This window comes from Stegodyphus dumicola, chromosome X1, assembly GCF_044657685.1.
Source record: "Stegodyphus dumicola isolate Sdum_Otavi_A_Nest chromosome X1, ASM4465768v1".
Taxonomy (NCBI): domain Eukaryota; kingdom Metazoa; phylum Arthropoda; class Arachnida; order Araneae; family Eresidae; genus Stegodyphus; species Stegodyphus dumicola.
The window spans coordinates 233,755,736-233,768,107 of record NC_140780.1 but is presented as its reverse complement, the minus strand read 5'-3'; the positions used below and the strand labels follow the sequence as shown (position 1 = coordinate 233,768,107).

The 12,372-nt window shown below is 32.6% G+C and overlaps 1 protein-coding gene across 4 annotated transcripts in view; it reads right to left on the bottom strand.

The window, feature by feature from the left end:
* The window catches only part of LOC118182767 (uncharacterized), a 74,044-nt gene that overhangs the window by 19,115 nt on the left and 42,557 nt on the right, over positions 1-12,372 (bottom strand). For all 4 annotated transcript variants that reach the window (XR_004757115.2, XR_004757114.2, XM_035352150.2 and 1 more), the window contains one exon: positions 1,927-1,991. Coding sequence is in view for 2 of the 4 variants with exons in the window: in XM_035352150.2 (XP_035208041.1) it covers positions 1,927-1,991 (65 nt within the window). In the remaining 2 variants the exon portion in view is untranslated. The remainder of the gene's footprint in view (positions 1-1,926; positions 1,992-12,372) is intronic.

Here is a 12,372-nt window from a genome sequence, read left to right as displayed (position 1 = left end):
AATTTGATAAAATTAGAAACCAGTGAACATTTAAGACAGGCAATCCATTTTTCAAAATTACAAATGCTGTGTAATATAGACTGTTATTAATTTCTTTTGACTGCCATCTCCATATTGTTTGTAGAGTAATGCATCTCTCCTAGAAAATATAAATTTGGTACTGAAGATTCACTAAAATTATCTAGATGCTGACTTCTGCAGTAAATTAATAATGTTTTATGACTTGAAATATCCTCAAAAGGACTTTATGTGCACGTGTTCCACTTTCCTGATGATATGAATATTCGCCTTGTGTTTCTTCAAAAATATATTGGAATAACCAGTCAACTCAATTTCCTCCGTTATAAAATTTGATTAATTTTATCATGAAACTTTGTTTATAGATGATGGACTGAGATTTACTTTGATTGGAATAGTACGCATTTCTTGTACAAAAGGTTAGGTTTCAAAATGGTAGGACTTTCTTTCTGCTACTGTATGATCACGATGGCCAATCTTCTGTCTGGCGATATTTACTTAATTTATGCTGGTATTAATTCAAAATTTTATGATGTCAAGATAATAAATATTACTTAATATTATTAATTATTTGAAGTGTCATTCTTTGGGCGTAAGTTACTTTAATTTTATATTCCTTTCCGATCACACATTTCATCCTGCACATTTATCAAGTATATCTGGCTTATTGCACCTCACATTTTATTACAATCAGAAGTTAGTAAATGACATAAAAAATCCAAAATGACTTGTAAAGCCAAAATGATGAAAAAAGCCAAAATGAAAAAAAGCCAAAATGACTAATAAGAAGGAATCACGGAACTACTGACCACTGAATCGCTAGGACGAGATGTTTGTAGAAAACAAAAGTGCATTCATTTACCCTGTTAAAGAAACACAGAAAATTCATTTACTCTGTTAAAGAAATAAATAGAATAATTACTACTATACAGTATTACATCACCGAGTTATTTTCCATATCACAACAAGAGTTATTTTATCCATATCATAAATCCATATCATCCATATCACGACCGAGTTATTTTTCATATCATTTCAGAGTCAAGACGCTGAGTCATTTTCTATATTTCATGAAAACTTATTTGAGTACTGCACAGGAATGACATAACAGAATATCAAAAGAACTTTCAACAAATTACAAAAACACTACACGTAATGATATTGAACTGTAGTAACCACCTTTGTGAACCCTGCCATAAAAAACAAAAAAGTATTAAAAAGGGCACTGATGTGAAACTTATGATTGTTTCTGAATTTAACTTCCATTGTCAGGTAGATCTTACTGATTCCCAGTCTCAGCCAGATAGAAAATACAAATTTATTACGCTATCAAGATCACCTATCTTTTTTTTTTTTTTTTTTTACATATTTCGAAGAACAGTTTTTTATTGTCACTCTCATTAATTTTTCAAAATATTATTTGTATTTTAGAGGAATGAACGTCTTTTAAATAACAGCCTTATCATTACCATTTTTTTCATACTTTGCCTAAAGACCATTTGTCAGTCTATAGAATGCCTAGGTATTATATACAATATCCAGGTAAAGTATTTAATAATTCTTTTATTTCCTACTTTGCCTAAAATTCTCCAGCATTCTATAGAATGCCGGCATTTCATACTTTGCGAGTAACATATACACCCACATTCAACAACATTTGTTCTAGTACCTTTAAGTACACAAGTGTATCTTTTGAAATACATTCAAATAATTGCAACAGTACATGATGAGAAAAACAATCATGTACAAAGTGGTTATAGCATTTTGGAATCCTAATTAAGAATTTACCTCTTTCTCATAGTCCTTGTAGAAACTGCGGAGGATAAATCCTAGTTCACTTATTAGGTTAAGCATAAATAATATAATCAAAAACCATTTTAATGCTCAGGAAACAACAAAAAAACTTACCATTTTCATATCTAGGAAGAACAAGTGCAGCACCAGAGAAAACTTCATGAGTTTTCCCATTCAGTCTAGAAATAAAAAAAAAAATCTCATTTAAAACTATCTGGATATGAATATATAAAATTATGTGCAGTTTTTCTTACACATCTAAAAGCTCTGTGTCAATGAGGCAAGGCAATATTCTGAAAGGTGTCACCAGAAAAAAATGAAGGTAACATTAAAACTGTGTTTTATGAAGATTATTTAAATGGTAAAATAAGCAATGAATTTAAATTACTAACTCTGTATTAAAATTACTCTCAACTACATTAGACATTTTTTGATTCCTTTTTCTCATGACAGTACCTTCTCAGTCTATCTATCTATGTATGTATACAGGAACAACTTCACAATTTTGTTTGCATGCAAAATATAGGAAATAAACTTAGAATAGTAAAATTAACAAAACTTGAGTAACTAAATACTAAAATAACTAAGTAATTTCATAAACCATATTTTGCTCTAATATTTCTTACATCAATCTAGAAATTCATTCCACTAACTGCCACTGTATTTCAAGAGAAAATTAGTCCATATGCAGTTAATTACATATTAAAATTGTTGAAGGTTTAAAATTACAGGATCCTTTTGCCAAAACCTCCTTCTGACCTGATTCCACTGATTCTCAGCAAGATGGATCTGGGTACTGGGACACAGAAAAACATTTTCTTCAGGCTCCTGAAACTATCCATACGGTAGGAGCTCAGCGACACACAGTCCTGCCCTTAGGAAGCATCCATCTCCACTGGGTTAAAATGCCAACATCAATGACTACAATCAGTTGATAACAATGCATACCAAGGTAGACACTATTTTGCAGAAATCAAATGGTTCAGATACTCCCATGAAAATATGGCACATAGCATCACTATTTTTGTCATTCTGAAAACCCGTCACAGTGCAAGATGCTTATTTCTTTTAAGTCATCATTCTCTTGCTAGCAATAGCTTGCAGTGAAACTTGATGCTAGGCAATTAGATGACTTGTAATTAGAATTTTACAGCAGTGCTACGACTGTGATTTGGAGCAAATAGCAATAACAATATACTTATGCAACACAGAGATGACAGCTATAGTTTATGGTATGTGCTATTCATGCCTGCTCATCAGAGATGTTGGTTGCTGTGGTATAGGGACACAACAGGAATGGAGACGAATGGTCTTTACAGATTAGAACTAATTTAATCTGACAAGTAATTCTGGACATATACACATCTGGAAAGAGAAGGGAACATACAATCACTCCTATAACATCATCGAAAGAGATCATTTTGGATGTGCCAGATATCTCACTTGTGTGGTATCATGCTTGGTAATCATCAGGATTAAAGAGAAAGGCTAGTTTATTCCTTCAAATAACCTTTCGCTAATGCAATCATCATAGGGGGAGTTAACAGAAAGTAGTCTGGCGTTACTATGCTACATCAGCTCTGACTTCACATACTAGCTCCAATTTCATTCTGCTGCAAAGCGATAGTCTGGTTACCCCAAATGAAGTTTAATTATATATATTTGTTTTTATCACATATATATACGAGGGCTATCCAGAAAGTAGATTATGTTTTGGAATAAAAAAATAAACAAAGTTGGTTACCACAAAACTTGTGGTAACCAAGCTTTTCGCCGATGATTTCGTGCAACAAACTTCGCGAAATTTGTGGAAAACTCAAAGAAAGTTCCATTATTGTGAAATTTCGATTTTCACGGACTTTAGCATCGACTTTTTCGAGAAGTTCGGCGGTCACTATGCTGGGTCTCCCACTTCGATCTTCGTCGTGAACATTGGTTCGGCCATTTTGAAATCTTATGACCCACTGACGCACTCCACCTTCAGTGATAATGTTGTCCCCATACACTTCACGAAGCTGCCGATAGATTTCTATCGGTTTACAGTTTTTTGCAGTCAGAAACCTTATTACTGAGCGCACCTCGCGGGATTTTCAATTAACACAGACATTTCAAACCGTCACAGTATCTGAACGGAGCACAGCACGAACCTCTCACTAGCACGGCTAGATGCAGACTGAGCTGCGCAACGCTCTGACCCCAAGATGGCCGTGCTAGCCCCGCCCCTAGCGGACACAGACGGAAACGTAATCTACTTCCTGGATGGCCCTAGTAATTTGCTACCTACTCATGCAGCCACATACACTAACAGACTTTGCATTCCAAATCCCCGCCCCCGCTCATTAATCTACTCTGCACGCATTTTAACTAACCTCAAACCTCACTTGGCACTAATGGCACAAATGCCAATGAACAGTTTCATAACATATTTACACATTATTTAATTAATGCCTACATATCTACTGAATTCATGTAAAATTCACATCTACACATCCTTGCTTTATGATCCCTATACAAATTAAGACACAAACATCAACACGAGAGCTAATTTATGTAAAACTGCTTTGTGTTCATTAATAATTCCTTTGGCCATTGGAATATGCTTTCCATTCAGAATATATATACAAGACCAGAAAAGACACAGCTACATTTAATTTTGACTCCACTTTATGACAGAAAACAGAATAATATGCTTAAAGTTTCCAAATGGTCAAAAAATTTTCTCTCTTCACGCTGAGAAAATAATAATATATGACCTTGAAGAAATAATAGATACTTTTAAAAACTAGAAAATATAAACATATGCATATGTAGAAAAAAATTAAAAACTTGTAACCTCTACAAATCATATATAATCTTTTCTTTTGTACAACTTGACGTAGATTGTGAGAGGCAACAAACAAACAAAAAATGAAAATAGTTGCAGGATCATATTGTTTGTCTTTAAAAAGTGAATAATAAATTGTTTTCTTTTAAATATAATAGTGTAAAGTTATTTTTAACATTATTTAAAGTCACCAAATACTGTAGCAACTGCTACATTACCTGAAGTTAACAACGATAAATATTATGGCAAACACAGAGAAGACAGAAAAACCAGTCATATGGTGCTAATTCATCGGAAACTATGAAGGTCAGTATAAAAATTCCCCCTTTTTGGATAGATAAACCAGAAATTTGGGTTTTTCATATAGAAGCACAGTTTAAAATTAATGGTATAAGTAATGAAGACACCAAGTTTAATTACATTGTCTCACAAATGGAGCCTTAATATGTAGATACCATTTGGAATATAATAACTGATAAGACTGAAAACGAATATTCATTGGCAAAAGAGTGTTTATTAAACATATTTGAAGAAAGCGAAAATAAACGAATCAAACGCCTTTTCACTGGCATTGAAATTGGCAACAAGAAACCCAGCCATCTGTTACAAAAAATTAAATCCCTGGCAACTAATGATATTTCTGACAAGGTATTAAAAACATTATGGATGGAGCAAACCGTATGAAAAATATATTGGCGGTTAGTGATGAAGGTATTGATAAACTGGAGTTATGGCTGATATTGATTATATTTATTAAATGATATTAAAAACAAAAAAAAAATCGACATGCATCCACAAACTGATATCAGGCTCATTCAACTGAAGTTAAGAATTCGAGTGCGCTGCCAAACACCACTTCACAATTACTAGAAAAAATATCTTCATTGGAACAGTGGATCGAAGAACTTCATCTCCATCACCAACCAAATGAAAGAAGTCATCATGCAGTAAGGGAAAAACGTGATCATTGTCTACAGCCAGAAGTAGAAGTCAGAAACATTATAATCTGGATGGTAAACTTATTACCACTTCACTTTTGAATCCAGATGCTTTCCAGAAAAAGGTAAGTCGTCATGTAACTGGAAAAACTTGCCTGCATAGCAGAATCAGAATTAGCAGCCTGTTCTGCTGATGAAGATTTAAAGAACTGCTGTGAATTATATTACAGACTTTTTGTAACTGACAAAAAATTGGAATAAACTTTTTGGTTGACAGTGGTGCAGACGTAAGCCTAATTCCAGCCATGTGTAAGGACAAGGTAAGTAGTGATTTTAAACTTTATACTGCAAATGGTACTGAAATCCTGGGTTTCGGACACAAAATTTAAACTCTTGATTTGGGGCTTTGCCGTAATTTTCAGTAGCCATCTATCATAGACAAAGTCAGTAAAGATATTTCGGATGCAGATTTTCTTAACCGGTTTAATTTATTGATTGATATTAAAAATAAAAAGTTAATTGATGGTGTAACTAAACATTATTGATGAAATTTCATCGTCAGCCAATGAATCAAATATAAGCACCTTAAACAAAAATAATAAATTTTCTAATACTTTGACAAAATTTCCGGAAATCACAAAACCTGATTTACTAATCTCTACAACAAAACAATGTTGAACATAACATACCTACTACTGCAGACCAATTTTTTCAAAACTTAGATGATTAGATCCTAAAAGATTAGAAACAGCCAAAGAAGAATTCAACTTTATGCCTGAAAATAATATAAGACCATCAAAATCACCATGGGCAAGCCCACTTCATTTAGTCAAAAAAAAAAAAAAAAAAAAAGACCACTTTGAGACCATGCAGAGATTATCACCACTTGAATGATGTCATAATATCAGATTGCTACCCTTAACACAGAATTGAAGACTTCCACCACATTTTAAAAGGCCAAAAGATATTTTCTAAACTTGATTTACATCAAACCTATTACCAAATCCAAATAGCAGAACAAGATAAACAAAAAACAGCTATAATAACACCATTTGGACTTTTGAATTTAATGTAATGAGCTTTGGCTTATGAAATGCTCCCTCCACTTTTCAAAGATTCATTAATGGAGTTTTCATTGGACTAGATTTTATTTCTTCAGATTTGGACGACATTCTAATAGTGTCGGAAACTGAGGAACAACATAAGAACATCTTACAGAAGTATTTAATAGAATTCAAAAGTATGACCTACGCATCAATCTATCAAAACCAGTGATAGGAGTGACCAAATTAGAATCTTTGGGATATTTGATAACACCAAATGGCTCAAAACTTCTTCCAGAAAACGTACAAGCCATAACAAGTTATAAACTTCCTAAAATTATTTATGTAAATTTTTAGGAACGATTGACTTTTATAGAAGATACTTAAAAGATGCAGCTCCCCTAAATGAATACTTGAAAGGTTCAACAAAAAAAGATCGAAGGAAAATTCCATGGACAGAAGAAGCAAAGAAGTCTTTTGAAAAATGCAGGGAAAATTTAGCCAATGTTGCTGTTTTAACTTTCCCTAGTCCAGATCTACCATTAGCTTTATGTACAGATGCATCTAATTTTGCAATTGGATCCGTTCCACAGCAATATGAAAACAGAGATTAAAGACCAATTGCATTTTACTCCAAAAAATTAAATGACACCCAGAAAGCTTATAGCACATATGACCGGGAATTTTTAAATATCTATCTTTCCATCAAACAATTTAAGCATATGCTAGAAGGATGAGAATTTATGATTTTCACAGATCAGAAGCCAATTATATTTGCATTTAAACAAAAAAAAATGATAAAGCATCATCTAGACAATTAAGACGCCTCTAGTATATTTCCCAATTTTCAACAAATGTAAAATACATAACCAGGAAAGATAATATTGTTTCAGACTTGATGTCTAGAATTAAATCAGTTTCAGACATCAATTATGACAAAACTGCAGATGAACAAATCAATAATGTATTAAAAGAATTACTAAATAGTAGGAAAAATTTGAATTTTAAACAATATCCACTACCCTCTAGAAAAATAATCTGGTGTGATATTTCAACTTCTAATATTCGACTATTCATACCACAGCCATTTCAAATGAATGTTTTCCACAAAATACCTGACTCGAACCCTCCCGACATCAAATCATCAGTGAAACAAGTAGCATCAAGATTCATTTGGAAAAATATTTAAAAAGATATTAGAGAATGGACTAAAATTTGCATTAATTGCCAGAAAAGTAAAATTATTTTCCGCACATATTCCAAATTCAACTAATTTGAAGAATCTGATGAAAAATTTAGCATATTTCATATCGATATAATTGGACCATACCCACCATCAAATGGGAATAATTATTTTTTAACATGCATCTATCGTTTTACTTGCTGCATGGAAGTTGCACAGATAGAAAATATTACTACAAAAACAATCACAAGAGCATTTTATGCACATTGGATTTGTCGCTTGTGGTGTTCCTTTCAATGTGATCACGGATAGAGGAAATCAGTTCAGATCAGAACTTTTCAGATGCTTAGGTACTGTGTGTGGAATTAAAATACAAACAACTTCATACCATCCACAAAGCAACGGAAAAATTGAAAGACTGCACAGAACATTAAAAACAGATTCAATCAAATGGATCAATCACAATTCAGTCAAATGGAGTGAAACTTTACAAACTACACTCCTTGGTATACATGCATCTCTACGTAATGATACCAACTGCTCCATTGCAGAAATAGTCTATGGTAAATCACTGAAGCTACCAGGAGGATTCTTTCAAGAACCAAAAACCAAATTAGAACCAGCGAACTCTGAAAAAAAAAAAAACGGAACAATTAAAAAAAATTAAAAGTCCAATGTAAAAGAAAACATGAATTATATTATCATGAGGATTTAAATTCATATTCACATATATTTGTCAAAGTGAATCGTGTCAAAAAGGAATTAGAACCCCCTTATGAAGGACCCTTTCCTGTTATTGCCAGAAATGACAAATATTATACAGTGAGAATTAAAAGAAAATACATTAAAGTTTCTGTTGATAAATTACAACAAGCTTATTTTTAGCTTCAGGCGAGGATAATTCTAAAAAACCTAACAAATAAAGAAAAACCAAATACAGAGCAAAGTCTGAAACTTCTGTGATTCGGGATTTGGGCTTTTTCTGAATATTATATCATCAGTTTAAATCTAGTAGATGACATGTTGAAATTATAAAATTAAAAATATAAAATTATGATTTATGAAATAATGAAGTATTTTTGATCTAAAGGGTATCAAAATTTATGCACAAAAAAAGCTTAATATTTATTTGTTTACTTTATTAAATATTTCTTTCAATGTAAGTTGTTTTAGTTGCTTCGTTTTTTGTGCTTGTACTTTATCTTTAATTCTGTAGACAGACATAATCTCTTGTTCAGTTATATTGTTGAAGTCCTGTAACTGCTCTGTCGAGAATTCCGACTTATTTGTCAATCGAAATTTTTTCATTTTCGATAACTTCTCTGTCACTTTCTTCACTATCGGGAGCGGTATTTTCTGGATCTAGAACCACACTACAGATTTCGCCATTCGTTAATTAACTGATGATTGAGAAACATTGTCATCACAATGAAACACTTCTCTTTTATCATCTTCATTTATTACCGCTTCTCCACATTTCTTTACAAAATCCGTCAACTGGAAATTTTCATTTTTGTTTTGCGATGTCTGAAAACCTTTAAAATTAGCGGCTATCATCGTCAAATTTAGCTATCGTTCACATATATCATATTGTTCGTCACATATATCATATTATATATCATATTTGGGTATGCTCATGAGCTTGGCGACTAAAGGCATGTTGTTCCATTAAATTTTAACTTGATTCTATCGCGCACTGAGACAATTAAGCCTGAATTGTATTAGTTTAGTTATTTATTATATTTATGTATATTTCTTGCACATGCTTAAGGCTTATCAGTGTTCTGAATAAATAAATTCCCCCATATACTTAAGCCATATCGAGGGCCAGTGCTAGATATCCACCTGACGCAGTCCCTGTGGATCCTAAATTCTTGAACTAGTACAGCCATACAAGCCCTGGCACTGATTCTGGATTTATGTGAATAATAAATCAGTTATTCTTAAGTCAAATAGCCCTAAATGTAATCTTTGAGCCTGTGAGTATCATCAACAAAATCTATTTTTACCACATGGAAGAAATTTTTGTTAAATTTTTCCTCGTTAACATTTTTTAGCGCTTTTAACTTAAATCAGTAATCATAGTCAAGCATAATTTCAACATCAAAAGTTACCATACTTCTTTATTATTCAATTAACTAACGTAAAAAAAAATTGTTTAGGCATTGCTATACGAGTCATGCTCAAGTTGTCATGTGTTGATAAACATGTGGTGAAGAAAGGAAAGTATAACAAATAATGATTCACCAGGTTATCAATGATGTATCTATACGGAATGTTTCGGTTTGAGATGTATGCCAAGCAGATAGGTAGCAACGGAGCCAAATTACTGATTGGTACGAATTTATGCTAAAATGGTTGTTTCTTCAATAACAAAGTACAGTCAAGAGTCTTTAATCCGGACTCGTCAGGACTTCGCCGATTCCGGATTATCGATTTTTCTGGATTATAGATCATCAGTTTAAATCTGGTAGAAAAATACTTCATATTTATTTGTTTACTTTATTAAACATTTCTTTCAACGCACGCATGCGTAAAGCATACATTACGCATAGTCGAAATTAGAAAATTGCAACCAGAAAACTATTTGATGTGTACTTGTTATATTTATAATGACGAGGAATTTGACTTAAATCATATCAAAGACGGAATACATCGAGATGAAATACTACATTTAGTAAGGAATTGTAAGCTGAATAAAATAAAAACATCTGCCCCGAAGATAAGGATAGTGCTGACAAATCAACTTCCAACTCATTGCACGCCGCGACGTCCCCCCCCCCCCGAGAGCAGCGTGAAATTGATAAACATATTTCGAAAAGGTTAGAGAAACAAAGGATATGCCTTTATCTATTTTTTGCAACAATTCTACTTTTTGTTTGATGGACATCAAAACATACTTTCGCTTTGTAGATCCTTTACATATCAGTAAATATATATCGGAAATTCTATTTGACATAATCGAAAGTTCAAGCTTACGTTTATAAAATTGCTCTAACAGTCTGCAAAAAATAATAAGCCGGATCCAATTCGAAGATTAAAGAACAACGCAATCTGCAACATTACCTGAAATAGATAATTTTAGCTTAGCTTATACCATCCGTTATACATTAAATGCGCATGCGTAAACGTATTATGTGTATGTGTAAATGTATTATGCGCATGCGTAAACACCTATACACATGCGTGAATTCATTATGCGTTGACGTATGCGCAGAAAGTTTGTAGCTTTGAGGTCCGGATTATAGATCATTCCGAATTATGGGTGTCCGGATTAACGACTTTTGACTGTATTTTATTTAGCGTAGAAGAGAAATTAAGAATCGGGACTCTCCAGGTGTTTTATTATGCCCGGAGGGGGAATCAAATGTGCATGCGTAATGTTTATGAGAAAAAAGTTGGTGGTGGTTCTGAGATCCGGATTTTTAGATCATTCTGGAAATATTGGATGTCCGGATTTCAGACTTTGTACTGTATTCCATTAAACGGAGATGAAAATGGAAAGACGGATGATTTAAAATTTAAAACAACATGTAGTGGGATACCAATTACTTTTGCAGCACATTATAAAGAATATGTAAATATTTAATTCTGCACATTAATTTTTCATATAATGATTGTAATATTTTGTAAATAACATTTATGTAGTTTTTTGTAAGTATTTATGTAAAAACAGTTATTTTTCTCCTTGTATCGCAACTATATTGCTTGGAAGGAGAGTAGTGTAACTGCTACAAATCATATATAATATTTTCTTTTGTACAACTTTATGTAGATTGTGAGTGGCAACAACCAAAAAAACGAAAATAGTTGTAGGATGATGAAGTTTTAAAAAAAGTCTTTAAAAAGTGAATAATACTTTTTTTTTTCTTTTAGCATTTTGAGACCTCTTAAAATGTGGCTGTATATTTGCCACAAGTGTCCATAATTGGATGCATATTCCAAAACATCAAGACTTCCAGAAATAATATCTAAACATTGAATGAAATAATGCATTTTTTTTCCCACTTCCATATTAAAACATGAACAAGAAAAGAAGTCACCAAAATATTTTACGCAAAAGAGAAGATTTAATGAAGTGCCTAAATTTATATGTGTGGATTACACTGGATTGCACTGCTAAGCACAGGACAGTTGAACATTAGAAACATACACAAATATATCCATCACAAGAAGAAGCTAAAGAATACTGCAGTTAGTTCCAGATTCAGTTCTGACTTTTGAATAGCTATATACAGCATTAAGTTTTCATAGTTTTCATCAAATGTGACATAGATCCAAGCCAGTTTCCCTCAGAAAATTTCCACATAAACATTTCTTTCAATAGAAAATTCTCTAATATGTTACCATTATTAACCAACCTGAACATAGGTAGTTCGGTCCGAGGTTCGAATCCCGCGAACGGCCTGGCCGCATCGGTGTTTTAGTGGCTTTTCCCATGTGTAACATGTATACGAGGCAGTTTCCCTCAGAAAGTCTTCCCTTGGAAATTACTTAGAAAACAGTTTTAAATCATAATAAAATTACACACACACAGAAAAAAAATTTGAAAGCAAGAAAATTTGAAATAAT